This window comes from Gobio gobio, assembly GCF_949357685.1.
Source record: "Gobio gobio genome assembly, chromosome: 4".
Lineage (NCBI taxonomy): Eukaryota > Metazoa > Chordata > Actinopteri > Cypriniformes > Gobionidae > Gobio > Gobio gobio.
Window position 1 is genome coordinate 38647301 of NC_137100.1, and position 22101 is coordinate 38669401.

Below are 22101 nucleotides of genomic sequence, written 5' to 3' on the forward strand. Positions count from 1 at the left end.
TAGACCCCCCACGAGGTCCACTGGGGCAGACTCTGGATGGGGGGGGTGGTGTCAGAGATCAGTCAAGCTAGTTTCCATCCACCACTCAACGATCACTCTCCCCTGAATACTAATCACGCACACCTGCTTCCCATCAACAACCTCCTCACCAAGCACATAAAACACTCACCACAGCCCCAGTTCAGTGTCAAACCTCTAACAGGAGCAGACCATTACCTGATGTCTCCTGATCCTCCGATACACCCAAGACGTAACGTATACTCACCTGTGAAACCCTAACCTCTGTGTCGCTGTTCTACTGTCTCCAGGACTCCTGTTCGATTCCCCAGTGTCTGTGACCCCGAGCTCTCCTGAGCTTCCAGTGTTTACCCTGAGCTCTCCTGAGCTTCCAGTGTTTTCCCCGAGCTCTCTCGATATCGACCACATCTGAAAGAGAAAGGACAAGTTTTAATGAACTGTGACTGTCTGGTATCAACATACCTGAAGTGGACGTACTCACCTGTGTTCAGCCCCGCACCGAGTGATCTTCACAGATTCTGCACCTGATTTCACTGCACACTCACCTTGCACGCTTCACATCTTAATAAACACTGTGTTTGGATTCACTTACCTCTGCCTCCTTGCCTATATCCTGACAATTATTATTATTAAACAAAGCATTGGTATTCCTTTACAGAACATTTTAAAAAATCGAAATCCAGTATTAACCTGAGACCAACTGAAAATGAAAAGTTGCGATTTTCTACACCTATATGGCTAGGAACTACTTTCTCATTCCTGCGTAATAGTCGCGGATCTTCGCGGCCGTACCATGGCTGCAGCAGCGCAATGATATTACACAGCGCCTGAAAGTAGCCCCCAGCTAGGTAACTTTCAATGTGACCGGCACTAAGTTTGTGTAGTTGCAGAGAAAGTTTCAGGCTTGCAGCCGACAAATTGTGTTGTGGATTTACCTGTGTGATTAGCCATGGTTCTGTGTGTTGTAAAGGGCTGTGATAGTAAGTCGAAGGTGTATACTACCACCATGTTTCACAGAATACCAACCAATCATTGCGCCGCTGCAGTTAAGGTACGGCCGCGAAGATCCGCGACTATTACGCAGGAATGAGAAAGTAGTTCCTAGCCATATAGGTGTAGAAAATTGCAACTTTCCATTTTCAGTTGGTCTTAGCACACGATGTAACTGTAGAAGAGCCAAGTTTTAAATAGGAAAAATTTTGAAAGTGTCTTTGATCATTTTTTGAATGAGATGGTAATGGACTGATCAGAATCAATGATGTATGCTAAGCTATGCTAAAAGTGCTACCGCCAGATACAACGATGGGCTGAATGGATTCAAAAATGGTAAAACTCAACTATTTAACTCGAGTGTTCCTTTAAGTATAAAAGTATTTTATTAATTTACAGCATTTATTAATCTTAGTATATGTAGAAATTAACATAAAGATGAATTAATCCTGAAAAACGTTTTAGTTTGTTAGCTGTGAACAGTTGTAATAACAATTCTTATTTATTTTTTAAATAATTGTATTGTTAATTGACAGCATGTATTAATCTTGTTTAACTTTAATTTATAAATATAACCTACTCCCGTCAAATAAGGTTCAGATATAAAATGTTTACCGTTAAAATGTATTTGTTTGTATTTGTAGAAATGAACTAACATCACATTATTCAAATGAATCAATTAAATGTTTACGTTTGCCTTATGTTGGAGTGTTATTGAATCTGGTTACCCAGTTACACTACCACACACACACACACACACACACACACAGACATTATGTCTTGCTGTGAGATATATGCAGTAATGATGGTCAATGACAGTCTCTAAATCTTAAGATTAAACATCAAACATGATTCCGTCTCTCCCAATTGATCACTCCATACTAATCCAGTAATTCCCCTGTCCAAAGCAGGAAAAGAAGGATGATGGAGGGAGAACAGAGGAAGAGAGATAAATGGTAAAGGAAAAGAGGAACACTCAAAGAGAGAAGGAGAATAGAAAGAAATGGAGGTTGTGCAGGCAGAGAACAAAAGAGTGGCTTTTAAGACCTAGCTTTATAAGCTTGCTGAAGGAGCATATGTTCCAATCCCTGCCGGCTGCGTTCTCACACTTCCCTGAGAATGTGATCTTGTCAGAGAAACATTAAGCTGCATCTCTACAGCTATCATTTCCTTGCTGCATTCATTTATTCTCTTTTTGTATCCAACTAGATTCCTCCTTCCCCCCCGCCCCCCTCTCTCTCTCTCTCTCTCTCTCTCTCTCTCTCTCTCTCTCTCTCTCTCTCTCTCTCTCTCTCTCTCTCTCTCTCTCTCGTCTTCATAGCACAAGTTGTTAGTGTGATGAATATTGCAATCCTGATTAAAACCAGACATCTGTTTTGAGTGTCTTGTAGACAAGGGATCCTGCCCTCATGATGCAATCAGCCTCACTGCCAACCATCTGACTAAACACTGATCGTGTCATGGTGTGGAAAACCGGAACGCTTTAAGAAGAAGATCACATGTTTTTTTTGTGTGTAGAGGTCTCCACACAGTTACAGAGACCATGTACAGTCAGATGCCATCATCTAAAAAATAAACCGACAGGAGAATAAGAGGGATTATTTCACAAAAATATCAGATGAATTACAAGCCAGGGGCCGCATGCCCTTTTTTTTAGTCCTGGTTAATTTGGTGGCTTTTTTTTTGTTGCTTTTTTTTCAAAGCTTTAAAGCATTTGAAGCTTTCATCATTTGTCTTGAAATATTTTGCTTTATAGTTGAAATTACAGTTGTTTGAAATTTGACATTTTTAATACTTCCTCACATTCAAATTCAAATAGCAATTATGCATCATGTTTGCCTCCTCAGTTCAAATGTCAAATTCAGGATCTGGATTAAAATTCAGATTCTGCTTAGTTCAATTCGAAATGATGTACAACACTGTTAGCCACACACAGCATAGGCACATCATTTTATTTTATTTTCAATGATTACGTGTGGCTTAATTTAGGCCCAATCCCAATTCTATTTTATACTTCTTCACCTACCCCTTGAAACAGAGTGGCAAGGCATAGGGGTAAAAATATTCCCCTAAGAAATGGGACACCACTACTACACCATCAGACATCATCTAACATCATCATATCCCATTTATTTTATTAGTGTCCTGTAACATTTAACCGGTATGAACAGCAATGAAGTGCACGTATCTAACAGAAATCATGCGCATGCACATTTAACAGATTACTCACTCCCAACGTTGTTTTGCGCTGTATTTGGACTTTTAAAAAAAATGGAGCTCATTTTCAGGCTCGTTTATGAGCCTTTGAGTTTCCTAAAATGATACAGAATGATACAGAACATACAAGACTGGTGGAGCCACTTTTCTATCGGCCCAAACTGTTTATTGCCGATCCGAGCAGGCCGGATAAGGTTTCATTTTCTACTGTGGTGATGCGATAACGGAGCTCTTTGCAATGTAATACAAACGAGTCAGTTGTTGCCTTGGTAACGCAATAGTTTACAGACGATACGTGATGTAAATAGCGACTGTGTTAGGAAGGATGACCAGATATTTCTTTCAAATGTATTATTAATTTAAGTTCACATCACTCAAATAGCGCGTTTAGCAAGCTACGGAGAAACTGGCAATCAGGCAACACATAAGTGATCGATCCTGAGTGGCAACATCACTAAACGCATTCTAGCAACACAGTAGTCAGTGTATGCAGGGAAACCCCATCGTTCGTAGTGTGGTCCCGAAAAATCTTCATTTGAAGGGCTGTCTGGCCCTTACCCTTCCCTTTATCACTCCAGCCAAAAGAGAATCGAGACACCCCAACCCCTTCACGTGAACGTGCAAAACGAAGGGGTAAGGGAAAGGGAAGGGCTAAGGGGTAGAAATGGGATTGGGCCTTAAAGGGTTTGTTCACCCAAAAATGAAAATTCTGTCATTAATTACTCACCCTCATGTCGTTCGACACCCGTAAGACCAACGTTCATATTCGGAACACAAATGAAGATATTTTTGTTGAAAGCTGATGGCTTAGAAAGGCTTCAGATAGGCCTCCATTGGCATTCAGTACATTTACACTCCCAAGTCCATCTCACCACAGTGACTCTACAATAATTTTACGATGCGACGACAATAGTTTTTGTGCAAAAAAAAAAATCTAAATAACACCTTTATCCAACTTGTTCTTGTCTTCCGTGTGTGCCTCCACGACGCATGGGCGAGAATATGACGCAGATCCGGTGTTCGGACTCATGACCCAGAAGCGATTTGTTTACAAGCAGAGGAAGACGCGCGTATCTAAGCTGTTGAATTCTACATTGATCATGCTTTAGGTCTCGGCGTAGTTCTCAAAATGGGGTTAAAGTGTGCATTTCATGGATTCATTCATATTCTCGCGCATGCGTCGTGTAGGCACACACGGAAGACAAGAACAAGTTGGATAAAGGTGTTATTTAGATTTTTTTTTGCGCACAAAAACTATTGTCGTCGCATCGTAAAATTATTGTAGAGTCACTGTGCTGAGATGGACTTTGTAACAACGTTTTAAGTGCCTTTTATGGGTCTTGGGAGTGTAAATGTACTGATTGCCAATGGAGGCCTATCTGAAGCCTTTCTCAGCCATCAGCTTTCAACAAAAATATCTTCATTTGTGTTCCGAATATGAACGGAGGTCTTACGGGTGTCGAACGACATGAGGGTGAGTAATTAATGACAGAATTTTCATTTTTGGGTGAACTAACCCTTTAAGTGTCCAGTAGGCTTGCTACGATAGTCGGTGTTGCCGGTGTCCGGATAGTCGGTGTCCAGACTCAACACCGGTTACATCACTTGCCCACCGTGGCACCGCCCACCGTCTTTTTGATTTTTTTATAGTAGGCCTAATAAAATAATTTAGTTCAGTTAGAGAACAGACAATAAAAATAAAAACTGAACGTATGTGCTTAATAAAGCAGGATCCGACGTGAGTCTCGGCAGCGGCAGGAGTCATTCATCAGATTTAAGAGATAGGAGCTGACTGAGATGATCGCGGAAGATTTGGTTTCAAAGCAAAACGTAAAAGCGCCTATTTAAAGGAGTTTGTCGTTTGTTTTGTTGTTGTGTTTTTCATAAAAAATTATAGGCTAATGAACCCACAATTCAAGCAACCCGCAGCCGAATTGGCTCTAATTCAAAACCGAAAGTAAAATGTGCACGGCCGCACAGAGCGCTCATTGTTTACTTTCGCCTGGCTCCGCAGTGCGAGCCTCCCCGCTACGCTGACTGCGCGCATTTATTTTTGCCGCGCGCACCCTCACGCTCATGCGGGCGCGTCGAGTTTAAACAAGGCTTTACGGAGGAACTGTTATTCATTCATGGCGTGCATCTCAATCATAGACTGATCAATGCTTGATCAGTGCCCTGACTACTGAACTAGGGAACTGATTGAGACGCACCCATGGCCTCACAGAGCGCGCTTTTACAGACGAGCTGTCATTCACGGTGTACGCGCACTGGCGCGTTTTCAGTTCAGAGCGGTCGTGTGCATGTTACCTTCGATTAGATAGAATTAGTGATTTAAAAGCCTCCGCCGGTGATACCGGTATTACCGGTGTTGTCACGCATCAATTAACCGGTGGGAAAATGTCCTCACCGTCACATCCCTAGTGTCCAGATACTTTTTGGAGCCAATGTAGGTCAGGTCCATGGCCACTTCTGTTGTAGTCAATGTAGTATTAAACCAGTCAAATATACTGACAGCTTAAGCAGCTGTCCGTTTTAATTCCTTCAGCTGGCACTCTCCTGGCAATGCACACATGCTTTGAGAAATTTTTGAGACAGATGCATTGACTGTCTCATTGACAGATTGACAGACACTTTGATCTCTTAATGACTGCTAGCCATCCAAGACCCGAGAAAGGAACACCACCTACACCATTACACCTCCCCCACTAACACTCGTCTTGTTCATTGTGCTAGTGTTTGTGCTATGAACGACACTAGAGATGCCTTGTGTTTCTCCGCTGTCACCCAAAGGTTTTTTGTCACTTATTTAAGTACTCTGCAGTGAAACTTTCTAAGACTTCAGCTACTTCAGTTACTCAGCTACTTGCTACTAGTAGTTTCTGTTGATTCCGCTTCGCTCGTCCCGCACAAAACTGCATTCTAAAAGCAGTGAGCTCAAGTTAAAAGAAGTTCATCGTGCGTCCCATTACCTTGTGTCATTTCCCATTCCACTGCCACAAACGCATTCTTTGTGAAAAGCCGCTTAGGACTAGCGATGTGTTCTACGTTTCGGTCCTTCGCTGAGCACGTCCCAGGGCAACGGTTAATCGTCTCAGCTTACTTCACGTGCATGAAGCTCCATATACAGACATTTAATATATGGCGCTTTAAACAGCCATAGGTCAGATTTTCCACCACAGTAAAAAGCTTATTAATTACGAAAACGCTTATTTATTTTTGCTAATTATCATTTTATTTCAATTCGTTTTTCAGTAAGTGTTGTTAGTTTTGTCTAGTTTTAGTTTTTTAATTTATTATGATTTTTTTATTTTATTTCAGTTTACGAATATGGTTTTTGACCAATATTTTTAGTCTTAGTTTCAGTTTTTGTTTACAAAAATAACCTTGATACACATACACCGATTATGATTGTGTTGGTCCCCCTTTTGCTGCCAAACCAGCCCTGACCCATCGATGGACTCCACTAGACCCCTGAAGGTGTGCTGTGGTATCTGGCACCAAGATGTTAGCAGCAGATCCTTTAAGTCCTGTAAAGCCGAGTGCACACTGTGCAATTTTAACCACACTTTGCCCGTCTGAGACAAATTCTGCAAATCCTAAAAGATTCCTCTGATCCTAGGCTAAAATCTGAAGTCTTTGATCATTAGTTTGACATGTTCACCGACAGCCGATTAATGACTGCTGCGATCCAATTTGACCTCAGACAAAATTCTGGCAGCGTCAGAAGATTAGGCGCATAGTCCTGCAGTGTAACTTGATTCATCAGACCAGACCATCTTCTTTCATTGCGCCGTGGTCCAGTTCTGATAATGCAATGTGTAAGCTGCATTTTCAAATCTACTTTAGCCTGCTGGATTCTTTCAATTCAAGTGAGACTGATTAATATACAATAACTACAATAACTATAAAGATGAGGAACATAGACAGATGGAGGTGTGAAGACAAAGGGTTCAAACTGATGAATGGTGACTTCATTTTCCTCTCTCATACTGACAGCCCAATACGAATATAGCCCCTATTTCAGTTATTTTTTATTAAAGACAGGTGAATCCCTAGGCTAAATGTAAGGCTGTGAAAATTCTCTAAAGTTCAGTTTCATTACACACAGCTATTAATTAAAACTAAATAATAATTAAAACTAAATAATAATTCACCTTAAACAAATTAACCGTGAAGTCACGACTCAGGTCTTCTAAATATTTAATGAATGGAATAAACTTAAAACTTTAATAATACAGGCTTAATATGTCATCTTATTCCCTGAGGAATGTAAAAGGCATAACCCAAGTGACACATCAAATGTCAAATAGCACTTAAGAATTGGCCTGCAATTAGCAAACACAACAGAGCCTTCCTCGAGTGAGGACGAATCATTTTCCCTTTTTTATCATATGATGGAAAAGGGTATCAATTTCACAAAGGTTCTGAACTGAAGAACTACAAACGATGCCCTCAACTGCCATAATCCTCTGGTGGTGACTTTAATTAAAAGAGAATCTTTAATTAGTCGAGTCTGCAGCAACTGACATTCTGAATGCAGTTTGTCATTTGCGGTGAAATGGCACAGTCATGACACAAAGACCACAGGGCGTGCTTCACAGATCACTGCACTGTAAGGGTTTCGGATCAATTACTGTAAACACCAGGGTTTGGAGAGGCTAATATTATATGAGGTGACATCCAGTCTTTTGATTGTGTGAATGACATGAAACCGCTCATTGAAACTTTTGGTGAATGTTTTTCTTTTTCGCCTGCAAGAATAGATAGAGACTACAAATGATCTTCAAACATTTTCCTCACGTGTGAAGTATTCTGTTTATATGAATTTAACTATTAATTAATTAATAGCTGTGTGTGAAATTATATACATTTTTATGGTCCTACATTTACAGGATTCACCACTCTATAATGAAATTTCTCATCCATAAACCAAACTTTGCATAAAGATAATTATCAGCTATGTTATGAAAGATATAATAGAATGAATTGATATACCATTTTACTTTATGCAATATGTGGGTAAAAAAGTCATCAATGGGTTTTCCCATTGAATACAATATATCTATACACTGTTTCTAATTTGCATATTAATGTGTTCTTGGGGCAACAAGTAATTAAATAATTGGCAACATTTTCATAATAAACCTAATATTTCATATGAATATTGATATTTCTTTCCTTATTCACTTGCTGTGTCTCCCATAATGCCTGAGTGTTGTAACAGAAAGTCATATTTTGATTAGAAACCCCATAAAATTTTCCTGAGATATTGATTTATGACAAACAATTAAATTTTTTTGTCAGATTTAAATGATCATTACGAAATATTATCATATTTCCATAAGAGTGCTACATTTAATCACTAAGGTCATGTTCACACAGCAGCATACAGTTTGTCAGTCCTGTATTTGAGTTCCTAATACGGTTACTTTCACACACAGTACAGTTATTTACGGGAGTGACAACTGCATTCTATAGGCTAACCGAACTCACACCCGTACATTTTCAGGACTCACAACCACGTTCTCGGAAAACCTGCGCTGTGTGAATGGAACCGCACTGGACAACTAGTTGTCTGTCACGTCATATACTGTAGTGCGAGAGAGTCACTTAGAGGTTTTGTGTGTGGTTTCGGTCTCTGTAACATACAGCGACGGAGAGCTGTGTGTCATCTGAAGTTTCTAGATCCACTCACTGTTCTCCACCGGAGCGGCTCCCGTCAGTTTTGTGTTCTATGCGTGACTCAAATGCCATGTCATGCGTGAGAAGTTTCAAAGCTATTAACGCGAGTGCAGCGGTTAAAGGGTCTGGCTAGCATGTTTACATTGAAGCTTCTGTCGGTTAACCCTCAGAGCCCGACGGCATCGCCCACGACGTCACACGGCACCTCCGATAAATATCTATATTATTTCATGAAACTTTTATCGATTTTCTTACCGTTTTTCCAGCAGAAAGCTAACGAGCTAGCCATCACGGGGGTGTCTTTGGTGTCTTTGTAGCCTTTACAGAAGGTTTTCTATCCAGCCTGGAACATGTGCATCTTTTTGGAGTTGTTCAGCAATAAATCAAAACGCTTACATCCAAGATTTATCCACTTGATGTCTATATTTATAAATTTTCCGTCATTTTTGCCGCTAGCGCGATGGTAGCTGCCATTTTGGATGAGGGTTTGACCAATGACAGGCTGATCCGTCATCCACGTTGGTGTGCGTCATTACGCATGAACCACAGCTCTGTTATTGTGGAGAGAGAGAGACGCACGGCTGGTATTGAGGAGATAGAGAGAGAGACGCGCTGCAGTTTTGTGGAGAAAGTTTGAGGAAAAAGTTTGAGGAGAAAGTTTGAGGAGAAGTTCCTGATTGGAACTGTTTTGAGGCTTGGCACCAGTAAATATCCAAAATCCAAAGAGGCCAAAAACGCCTGGACTTTTTTTGGAAAAATGTAAATAGTTTTGGTTCTGTATAAGTTCTCATGTTTATTCCTGAGTTCCAGGACTCCAAAGACTTGAACAAACTGTTTTCCAGAGGAAATATGCTTAGCTTTAATTTATTTGTGTGTGTTTTCAATAAATATTTGAGTGATTCAATTTCCGTTTTATGTTTTCATTTGTCTTTATGGTCCCATAACTTATTTTACATTCAGGTGACATCAATGCAACACACATATACTGATAGTGCAACTTGTCTTGAAAAAAAAGAGGTGTGTCAATTGTCTGTGCACAACAGGGTTGATGTTTTACAAGCTTTTTTAGTAAATAAAACCAGGCGGAAAATTAATTGTAAAAATACCCTTAGGTCTTAAAGGGTTAATGAAGATTTGACGGATAAACTTGTGGCTCAATTGGACTCTTGTCGTGTCAAAAGTGATAGACTTTTCAGTTTTAAGGACGTCACCATCTTTGATATTACTTTGGCCACTGTCGCTATGGTTACTGTTAACAGAATACTTTAGGCTTGACTCCCGTTGCATGTTCATAAAGACAGTATTCGAGACGCTACTGTAAGTTGATGTGTGAACGAGACATTTCGAGACTCATACCTGTAAGTAAATTCAGTTGTCAATCCCAAAAATTAACAGTGTGAACGTAGCCTAAATCCTTTAATTTCAGTCATTTTTAAACACCAAGGTGTTGTTGTCCTGGTGAACATTCAAGCTCTTAAAAAAGAAAGCAAGTCATATGATCGTCTCCGGTTACGTATGTAACCTAGGTTCCCTGAGAACAGGGAACGAGACGCTGCGTCAGCTTGACGCTACGGGGAACGGCGTGACAGGTGTCTGAATTACAATCGAATCACATCAGTCCTACTGACCGGCGACAGCCGATGATGTCATCCAGGTGCGACCAGGAAGTAAAAAAGGGCGCCTCTGCCAACATGACACCGCCCTTCGTCTTCAGGGACTGTTTGGCAGGCAAGCCCTGAGACATGGCAAAGCGACGTAGCGTCTCGTTCCCTGTTCTCAGGGAACCTAGGTTACATACGTAACCGGAGACGTTCCCTTTCGAAAGGGAACTCGCGCTGCGTCAGCTTGACGCTACGGGGAACGAAATACCAACGCCGCCATGCCGAGGGGAGTGCATGCCCGCTGGCAGTGACAATTGTCAGAACAAGCAAATTCAACTGAAATGCCTGAACCACCCCCCCTCTGGTCACAGAGGCTGTCAGTGACAGCATTCCCTTCGGTCATAGCCCAAGCTACACTTAAACACTTAGAGAAGTTCTACCCAGGCCGCTCAAAGGCCTGGATCCAACCCATTCGAAAGAAGGGGGCTCCTTTAAGGGAATGTGGCTAGGGGGCCCTAGGGCGCCCCAGCCAGCCACTACCGCCACCAAGGAGGCCTAGCTTGGTGCCCCTTTTTCTAACGGCCGCTTCAACCGGGCCATCCCTGTCTGTTCGATAACAGAGCCTCTGGGTACTCGCCTCTTGGAGAGGCATCCAGTCCAAGGGATTGCAGAATAGCAATGTCCTCCTCAGACCGGATCTCAGAGACGGGAATCCCGGAGTGCAGTACTCAGCATAGCGCTTTCTACCCTTGCCAGCGAGGGGATTAATCTACTGAGCTATTATCAGATAGAAACACTCAGGAGGCCAGACTGGCCTAAAAGCTGATCTAATTGGGAGGCCACCCTAGGGGCCTACGACCACCCGATCAGGCCCAGGCAGCTTCGGCTCACATACGACCCTCCGAAAGGAGGGGAGCTTAAAGGGGGCTGCCCGGTAGGTAAACCAGGTTGCAGGCTGAAATCCCCTCCTTGGGGACCAAGTAGCAGAAGCGACACCAGTCGCGCCAGGGTAAGACCTTACTAGATGCTGCCGGCTAAGGGCCAGATCACTGATAGCAAGTCACCACTGGCTGTCAGCGTTACGCCAATTAATTCAATTCAATTCAATTCAAATTTATTTGTATAGCGCTTTTCACAATACACATTGTTTCAAAACAGCTTTACAGAAAGTGCATTTCATAAATGTACATTGAAAAATGTTAGAAAGAGAATGTTAAAGAAAAATGTTAGAATAAGTTAATCAATCATGTATTAATTTAGGCCATAACAACGCTGGCGTTGAGTCGTCTCTTCACAGGCATCGAGTCGTCTCATCACAGGTGTTGGGGCATCTGAAGTCTCCATGAGAGGCTGGATACAAACTGGAGCTGACGACTAGTGTCCCGAGATAACAACAGAAAAGCAGATGGGAAATAATTAGCATAGCTGCTGTTCAGAATATTAATGCTTTTGATCCGATTTAACTGTAGTATAAAAGGTAATTATAATGTGAATGCTTGGCTAAAGAGATGCGTCTTTAATCTAGTTTTAAACTGGGACAGCGAGTCTGAACCTCGAACAATATCAGGAAGACTATTCCAGAGTTTAGGAGCTAAATGTTAATTTAATTAACAGTCCTCGTACTGAGAACCAAAGACCCGTTAGGGAGGCCTAGTGAGGCCCATTGTATAATAGGAATATATGCCAGAGAAGCCTGAGAAATCATGCTCAGGAACTCGCTTAAAGGGAGGCCTGGTGAGGCCTACTACCTGATCGCAGTTGAAGCCGACTGTCAAAGTAGCTGAAAAACGGAAACTCGTTTTCTCAGGGAGGCCTAATGGAGGCCTACTACCTGATAGTCAAGCTACACAAGTTAACCGAGCATCCTGACTCGGGAAGAAACCCTCAGGGAGGCCTTGTGAGGCCTACTACCTGATAGCAAGCTTTGCTAACTGCCTGAGCGTCCTGACTCAGGAACTCATCCTCAGGGAGGCCTTGTGAGGCCTACTACCTGATAGCAAGCCCTTACGGCCTGTTTAGCGAGCCTTAAGGGAGGCTTAGTGAGGCTGGTAGCAAACTAAGCCAGCTGCCCGAGCACCTCTGACTCAGGAACTCACCCTTGGGGAGGCCTGGTGAGGCCTACCACCCGATAACAGGCTTTTTAGGGAGGCCTGTAGAGGCCTACTACCTGACAGCAAGCATTGCTAGTTACCTGAGCATCCTAACTCAGGAACTCGCCCTCAAGGGAAGCCTAGTGAGGCCTACTACCTGATAGCGGGCCTGCCGGGAGGCCCAGCCTGCTACCTGCAGGCGACTCGTGCTAACTGTTTCTCATTTTGATGATCCAGGAGCCCAGAAACATGACCTCAGGGAGGCCTGGTGAGGCCTACTACCTTATGCTAAGAGTTGGATAGGCCTAGTAAGGCCTACAACTTGATAATGGGCCCTCAGAGAGGCCCAGCAAAGCCTTACAACCAGTCTTCAGGGAGGCCTAGTGCGGCCTACTACCCAGCAGCAGCCTAGCGGTTTGTGTGCTAGCTGGCACGGCGACTGGCAAACAGGAGCCCTCCTTCAGGGAGGCCCGGCGAGGCCTACTACCATACGACCAGTCTTCAGGGAGGCCTAGTGCGGCCTACTACCCAGCAGCAGCCTAGCAGCTTGTGTGCTAGCTGACACGGCGACTGGCAAAAACAGGAGCCCTCCTTCAGGGAGGCCTGGTGAGGCCTACTACCTGCCAACGGTTCATCACAACCCACCAAGTGACTGAGCCCAAGCCTGCGCCCTCAAGGAAGGCCTGGTGAGGCCTGTTACCTCATGCCGAGTCTTCAGGGAGGCCTGGTGCGGCCTACCACCCATCAACAGCTTAGCAGCCCATGCTAGCTGACACAGCGACTGGCGAATGGGAGCCTGCTTCCAGGGAGGCCTAATGGGGCCTACCACCTCATAGCAGGCCTGCAGGGACAGCTTTCTGGTGGCAGGAGTGAAAAAATAACTGCTGTTATAACCTTGGGCTGACAGTAGCTTCTCTGCTGGCTGACAAAAAATTAACATCCAACTGCTAACTAGGTTTATTAGTTGGGAAATTCTGCTACTTGAAGCCGACATCGTTGGGGAGCAATATATACCGCAATACACATGGGGCCGAACTTTGCAGAGGCCTACCAAGGCTGACTACCTATTTTCCAGGTTGCAGCTAATAATTTGCCAACCTCCCCAACCGTCGGGACTCACTCGCAAGGAGGCCTATCTCTGAGGCCTACTACCTGACCTGGAGTCAACACTCACAGCCAGCTGGCCTAAAATCCATCCCAGCAAAGCTGGGTGACCCATCCCGGAAGCCTCCAATTCCTTCTGGAGCCAACTGTACAATGGTGCAGTCTTATCGGCAGCGCCTACAAGCGCTGGAACCTAATCACATTGTCCATAGCAGAGTACTCGGCAAACCAAACGCCCTGTACCCCCTAAGCGGGGGGAGTACCACATACGCCACCCACCTCATGACAATAATAAAGCTAGATTCAAAAAAGGAACAGCTACCCGGAGTGCAAACGCTTCTTGGCGTGCATCCCCATAATCCCTAGAAAGCCTAGGCCAATCTAGATCTGTGCCCGAGGTCCAAAAAAGGGCCACTACTATTGTACCATGCAAAAGGGGCACTCGGGTAGAAGTGCCAGTCGTTAAATAGATCTGGCTCTAGATCTAACTGTAGTTCTAGCATGGTCTGATCCTGCATTCTCCAGGAATTTACACTGAGAGAAGATACAGACCGCCTTACCCTGAGGCGGCTACCAGTTAGCAGCTTAATACTAGGAGAAAAAATGCCTAGCCTTCTCTCAACACAAAACCCCCCTTTTTTTTTCATATATAACCGCTACACACCCGCAGAAAATGACCGGCATTCCCAGCGCTAATTCTAACGCATCTTAGCCTTTTTAGGTCTGGGAATAAAAAAGGCTGTACAGCTCTCACCGCATGTACCATATATAGTGTTCGCTGGCTTCCACTAGCAATACTAGCTTACTTGTACAGAGCTTAAGCAACTGGTTTTTGTTCAAATAATATCTTATCGTTCTAGCCAACCCAACAGGGGAACTACAGGCCCTTTTAAAACTTGTATCCAGCGATCCCCGAAGCCCTCAACAGGGAGCGTAAGACAGAAAATATGTAATAATTTCCCTTATATAGGGGACTTACCCGCTCACCTGCGGCACACCATGATATCCACCCACAAGCTTTATTCCCACATGAATGCTTAGGTGTACTACTACCACGGGGCTGAGGGGGCGCACTCACCAACCAAGCCAGGCAGGCCATCAGAGTCTGACGTAGCTCTTTCTCCGCTCATCATGGGCCCGCCCGGGGGGGAGGAGACTTGTCCCAGCGTGGTCTTCTTCGCTGGAACCGGCCTTGCGCCCCGGCGTCCTTCCAATTCCTAGTGCGGGAGTCCCGCCTCTTCTGCGCCCTACTCCGTCACTGAGGGGGCGCACGAGAGGCGACACTGGCTCGCTGGTCCTGTCGCTGACCCTAGGGCCGCGATGGACCAGGGCTTCCCGATCTCCGCGGAATGCATGATCTAAATGCCGATCTAAATGCCCTCGCCTCTCTGAACCGCCTCAACGGAGGTGCCAAAGAGCTAGGAGGGCGAAACCGGGGCATCGAGGAGAAAGGCTTTCTCTTTCGCCCCGATGTCCGCAAGGTTCAGCCACAGATGTCTCTCCGTAGCTACCATAGCCGCCATCGCACGCCCGATGGTGACTGCTGTCTGCTTGGAAGCACGGAGAGCCAAGTCTGTGGTGAGGCAGAGCTCAGCCATCGCGTCAGGGGGTAGGCCCTCCCCCTGATCGAGATCCTTCAGCAAGTCGGCCTGGTATGCCTGCAGCACCGCGGTGGTATGCAGTGCTGCAGCGGCCTGCATGCACTGCATACAGGGTGGGAGCTCTCAGTGTCGATGGCCTCCCTGATGTGAGATAGTTCGCAAACGTCTCGTCAATCGGAGGCATCAACACATACCCAGACTCGGCCAATCCTTCAACATCAGCAAAGTTTCCACGCTGATGCCGAATTATCCGGGCCGAGTATGGGTTCCTCCATGCCCCTGAGATCTGGTTGTGCAGATCGGGGAGGAATGGAAGGCTCCCCAGAGGTGAGGGGTTATGGCCGGAGAGAAAGCGATCATCCAAGAGATCGGGACGCTCGGGTTCTCTCCTAGCACGCTGCCATTGTAACTCCAGCCTGTTGGTGGCGTGCTCCATAACCTCCATCAACTCTGCATACACGGGGCAAGATGGCTGAGAGGGTTCGGCCTCAACCAATTCATCACCACCCTGCCCAGCCATCCTCTGCTCGAATGGAAGAGCATCGGCTGACGAGGAGGAAAAATCCGACTCCTCCCCCGTCAGCCGCCCCTAACGACCTGGCTGGTCGTCTGTGAGGACTACACCCTCCTTCAGACGACGAGCCAAGTCCGTCTGGGAACCCCAAGACCTTTGTCGCCGCTCAGCCTCGGCGTGAGCGGGACCGTCCCCAGAAGCTGGCCCCTCCTCCCTCGAGAAGAGGGCCAGGCGAGAGCGGAGCGTTCGGATGGGAAAACGCTCGCAGTTCCCGCAAGAGGCTCCCTCGAGAACCTCCCGCGCGTGCTCTTCCCCCAGGCAGTACACACAGAGATTGTGCGTGTCCTCAGGCGTCAGATACTTCCTAAAGTGCCGCGTCTTCAGTGAGCACTTCATCCTACTAATGCGATTCTCTCTTTCTGAAGACGAAGAAGCGGTGTCATGTTGGCAGAGGCGCCCTTTTAAACTTCCTGGTCGCACCTGGATGACATCATCGGCTGTCGCCGGTCAGTAGGACTGATGTGATTCGATTGTAATTCAGACACCTTTCACGCCGAAGGCGTTCCCCGTAGCGTCAAGCTGACGCAGCGTGAGTTCCCTTTCGAAAGGGAATCAACGGATATATTGTAAGTCTTCTGAAGCAACACAATACCTTTGCATGATGAACAGACTAGATCTTTGTTTTCTCACGTCACTTGAGCAAACGTAGTGACATTTGAGGTTTATGTTGCTATATTTGACAGTCTATATATCTGTGCATTCATCAATTTTTATTTCTTTTTTTTAATTGAGAGTAAATAAAGGCTCACTTTTTGATCTGTTCATATTTAAAGTGATTGTGTCACTTTCAAAGTTCATTTTAACTGTCCTTTTAGGAAGTGTTAAGTTTCAATTTCTATTGTAAGGGTGGTTCGCCTACAGTGGTTCAGGCTGCATGTTTGCCGAATGACTATAGAAACGTTATCAGCAATATTGTGGAAAACTTTACATTTCTCGTCTATTACCACCCACTGCAACCTATACCAACGATGGAAATAAGCGCAGTTACAATAACAAAATATGTGGGCGAGCATTGCTATAATGTGACTATATTGTATTGCAATAGGTAGCACTTCAAAGTCAATACCGAATCAAAACTAGTTATCACATCATTTGTAATAAAAAAGAATTTAATGACAAAATCTGGTTATGGTTACACTTAAAATTGTTTCAAAATAGATGTATGACATGATAAAAACTTATACCATTAATCGTACCCAGCATGAATAGAATGTTACCTGAGGGATAGAAAGAGAGAGGGAGAGAGAGGCTTCAGAAAAGAGAAGAGAGAAAGAGCCAGAGCAAAGAAGCCCCAGCGAAAGGAAGGTCCAGAGAGCAGGCCCCAAGAAAAGAGAGAGCCAGAGAATCAAGAGAGACAGAGCAACCGTTACAATCTTCTTTTATCCTTTTCTTGATCATGTGACTGAAACCCAAAAATGAGACATTCAAACTGACCAATCAGAGAATTACATCTTCCCCCACTGTAAAGGTGTGAAACGGGCCTTCAGCATTTCTTTGTCTTTAGGAATTCCAAATGTCCCTTCTGGTAAGAAAGACGGGAGTTGAAAACAGTAAAGCAAATATCTTGGTTCAATTTCAAATATCAAAAATCTTTGATTATTTTCAATCCTACACGATAGTGATTTTCATCGTGTGGACAAAAACAGCTGAAACATTTATCATTCTTTTTTGAGTTCCACATTCAACATTTTCAAGGCCATAAGGGTGAGTAAAAGATGACAGAATAAATTTTTTGGGGTGAACTATACATTTAATAATATGTGATCTGTTCTCATTGGAGAATAAGTACAAACTAACCATACAAATTTTTGGGAAAACTTCTACATTACAAATATAAAGCTGTTGTTATTTTATGTGTATGTGTTGGAGAGAGATTGCTTCATTTCTGAAAGCTGTAAGGTGACAGGGACCGTGAGATTGAGGTCGGGCAATTTTGATTTTACCTTTAATACTCCCTGACTCACACTCTCTCTCTCGCTTTCTCTGCCTTGGCTGGCACTATTGTTAGACAGTGATGGTCAATGCCTCTTTGACCTTCAGTACTTTCCTGCCTTAAATTTGTAGAAAAAAAGCAAAATGACACCCAAGCATGATTGTAAGTGTGTGTGCATGCATGTGTAATTTCAACCTTAGCAGCAATGTCTGCCTGAGTTCAGTGCAGGCAGTGTTGATCTCCCAGGAGCCTCCAGGGCAGCTACAGGGCAGGAGTGATGTGGGAGAGAGTGAAACCTTTAAGATGACTGACAGCTGTCATCCTATACTGGATCAACCCTGTTCCCTCCCTGTCTCACTTCTTTTCTGAATTAAAAAAAAAGAAAGTCCACCTGCTTACATATTCACCTGACCAGATGTTGTACTATGAATACAATGCATCAGACGCAGTGTGTTTTGAAAACATGCCTAGAGGGATTACAGATACTTAGATACTCAAACTTGTTGGCACTGTACAATATGTGCTGTGGATGTGTCTATACGGAAAGGAATTACAATAACAATTACTCTTTTGGGTAACTTTTGACTAGATCAAGATATCCTACCTCATTAAATAATATTATCCTTAAGATCAAGATTCTGAGCTGTTCCATCATCATGTTTGCTCAGGTGGCATCAGTCTCTGCTGAGAGACTTTGATTTAATCATCCACAATTATCACGGATTTACTATGAGGAAGAGCCTTGAAATCATACTGTAGGTTTACTTAATTCAAAAACATTTCTTTTGTGTGAAGCCACATTAAGATTGTAATTTCTACTATGCAACCCACTAAAAAGGTTTTGACCACACATGTTCTGTTTAAAATTGCGTATGCATCATTCTGTTACTGCTTTGTGTGTGTGTGTGTGTCAGGTTATCCAGCGCAGGGAGGATGGGTCTGTGAACTTCTTCAGGGAGTGGGACTCCTACAGAGAAGGATTTGGCAAAATCACTGGAGAGTACTGGCTTGGTAAGTTGTGTGTTTGTGTATGTGATGGGGAGGAAACCTGTGAGCACAAACTGTGATTTTTAAAAAATGATTAGTGTAAAGCTGCCAACACCTGCACACTCTGTCAACCACAGAAACACAGGCAATTATATGAGGCAATTACAGGCGATATCTATCTATCTATCTATCTATCTATCTATCTATCTATCTATCTATCTATCTATCTATCTATCTATCTATCTATCTATCTATCTATCTATCTATCTATCTATCTATCTATCTATCTATCTATCTATCTATCTATCTATCTATCTATCTATCTATCTATCTATCTATCTATCTATCTATCATCTATTCATCCATCCATCCATCTATCTTTCTGTCTGTCTGTCTGTCTGTCCAACCTAGAAACTGAAAAGCACTGAATTAGAGTGCTAAACATCTCTCCTCACATGATCACAGGATAAACAGCAGCAACTCATTCCCTCTGCTTTTCTTCCACTCCATGTAGCAAGCGGGAATCAAATCAACAAGAAAGCCCAAATTGCCATGTTTACCATTTTTGTAAGCCAAAATGGCTTTTGACAGCCAAAATGCTATAATCAAGCTCTTAACCTGCAGAGAAGTTTAAACTAGAATCATTATGGTGTGTGTTTGTCTGCGTGAGGGTTTTTGTTCCTGTTCGCGTAATGAGATGAGCTGTGGGGACTAGCTTGTGGTTCTCTGCTAAGAGAGAGAGGGGATGTACAGGGAATTTAAAGGACATAAAAGCACAAACACACACACATACTGTGTGAGGTCATAAATTGGTGCAACGGATGTAGGCTGACAGATAGATGTGGCATCAGTCAGGCCCATGGGAACGTAGATGAAGATACAGTTGTTTCTAATGTTGCCACCCCTCCACTACTGGTGTGGCCAAGTGAGGCACTTGTGCTCCAGGGCATACTTATACATGGAAATAGATTCTCATTGTCTTTCCCCTGTTAAGCAGATTAACATCAAAGAGATGTACAGTTTGGTTTAGTCAAGTGTGAACTTACAGACTCTGGTTCTCTGCACACACTCTTTGTTTGCTGCGTTGCAGGATGCCAGTCGTTGCACTTTCTATAGTGTCCTGTTCTGCTTATTCCCCGCAGGCTGAGAGAGGGACACAAGTAGCAGGCCTTATTATAGTGTCTATAGTGTCCGTGTAAAGCTTCTCTGTCTGTTTCTCACACACATAGACATTGTTTACCCTTGAGATTTAGGTAAAGCTTACATCATGTTTCTTTTAACCAGTCAAATTCCCTCAAGACTCCATTTTTCTTCCTTACCCTTGACCCTCTGTGTCATCAAACACTTTCTCTGAAGGCTCATGGGAGTTATGGTGATGGCAGAGATTGCACTTGTTGGATGAAACAGGGCTAGTTTTATGATATACAACGGTTACATTTTGAAAAATAACAACCCGATCTCACGGCAATTCATACGTATTTTACGAGATGGCTAATTCGTACAAACATGTACGATCTCACTTGTACGAATTTTTGCTAAATCATACGTATTTGACGAGTTGGTCAATTCGTATGATTTCGTAAGAATGATTTACCCCTAACCCCGCCCCTAAACCTACATAACTGCAGTACAGACAAATTGTACGAATTCATACGAATGAGGTCATACAAATTTGTATGAATTAGCCACCTCGTACAAATATGTACAAATTGGTTGTGAGATAGCGTTGAAAATACAGCTTCCCCTCCCATTTCAGAAAACTGCTTGTTTGCTCAACACTACAGGTCTACCAATATTTTAGAAGCTGACTTCAATTTGTTTTTATTTATTTGAGTTCGAATTAATCTACTTTAAGCAGCATGCATTCTTTTAGGATTGGATTGCAATACCTCCATTGCACTGATTTTATGGAAAGGATCCAAGAATGGTTTGACAAGCACCGTTTTCTTTCCTATGTTGACTTTATTGTTCACTGACTACTATTAGTATGCCATTCATGTGTTTATCTCCCACAAAAGTGTAAACATTGTGGCCCCCAGGCACCATCAAAACATAGAGAGTGGTCCACTAGGATCTGTCAATCTCTTTTCAGCTCAACCAATAGTGTGAGTTTGGGACATGGCTACTGTAGTAGGCTTAGCCAGAGGGTGTTTAGCCAGTGTGGGACCATGGCTGATGCGTTACATAGGAAAAGACATATAGATTATTTGCGTACAGGAGTGCAAGCCAAATTTTGCTGCATTTTGAAGTTCAAAGATTAAACATGTCATGAACATCCCATACAGAAATGTAATTTATGTACAAATAAGAAATATGGAATGCTTGCTCATAAAAAGTGAAAACATATGTGAAACATATTGGAAATTAGAATGATTCCATATATTGACATATATATATTTATCCCATATAAATGTAGATGTTCATTTATGTATGATGCATATTTTGATGTCCCATTTATAATTATACGTGATGCGATCTGGGCAAACCCGTCGGATGTCACGCTGGGACGTTTTCAGGAAGGTCAAAAAATTTATTGAAAGGAAATTTTTTGTCAAAATTGGGTTTTCATTCAATTATTATTCTATAACATAAAAATTCAAAATTCAATGGCAAGCTGAAAAGACTGTCTTTCTCTAATGTTTTAGAACACGCCCAGCGGAGGTGCAAAAAAAAATAAAATTTGAATCTCTTAACACCACAAAGACAGTTCACCCATCAAAATAAACCACATAACATGCAGAATAAAGTTGTATCAATGCACATTTCCCGCCAGTCCTGTGTAAACTACGGCACCCAAAGTTTTTTTACAGTGTTATCGTATTGTGAGATGGCGGAGCACAAGAGAGTGTCTGAAATAACTTTTCGCTTAAATTATCTTGCTTGCCTCAATCTGCTCAATCCTGGTGATGTCAGTGCCCTAAACGATAATATAATGGATTATTTCACATCCAGAGATGAAGGATCGGATAATGGAGAAGTTACTGAAGAATCAGTTTAGCTATACTAAGGTGCACTGTGCTTGCTATTCTTGTACACTAGTGCGATCTAAACATACTATGGGTTATCAAAGTTCAGAGACTGCCCATGGTAAACAATGGAAAAAGTATTTCTACTACTTTTTCTACTACTTAATACGTTTCTGTCCTCTTCAGGGCAACGTTAGCTAGTCGCCTTGTGTAGTGATGCAGCTTATACATTCGTTTTCAATTTTTTTTTCTTTATTTTGAAATAGCGATGAACACGGAAAAAATATGAAAGATTGGTAGAAAACCAATTTGCTTTCATGCCAAGAGTTCAAAATATA

At 43.2% G+C, this 22101-nt stretch overlaps 1 protein-coding gene across 1 annotated transcript in view; it reads left to right on the forward strand.

Moving 5' to 3' along the window:
- The window catches only part of fibcd1b (fibrinogen C domain containing 1b), a gene marked incomplete at both ends in the record, with an annotated part of 171726 nt that overhangs the window by 109783 nt on the left and 39842 nt on the right, over nucleotides 1–22101 (forward strand). The window contains one exon of the mRNA XM_079815763.1: nucleotides 18725–18821. Within this exon, the coding sequence (XP_079671889.1) occupies nucleotides 18725–18821 (97 nt within the window). The remainder of the gene's footprint in view (nucleotides 1–18724; nucleotides 18822–22101) is intronic.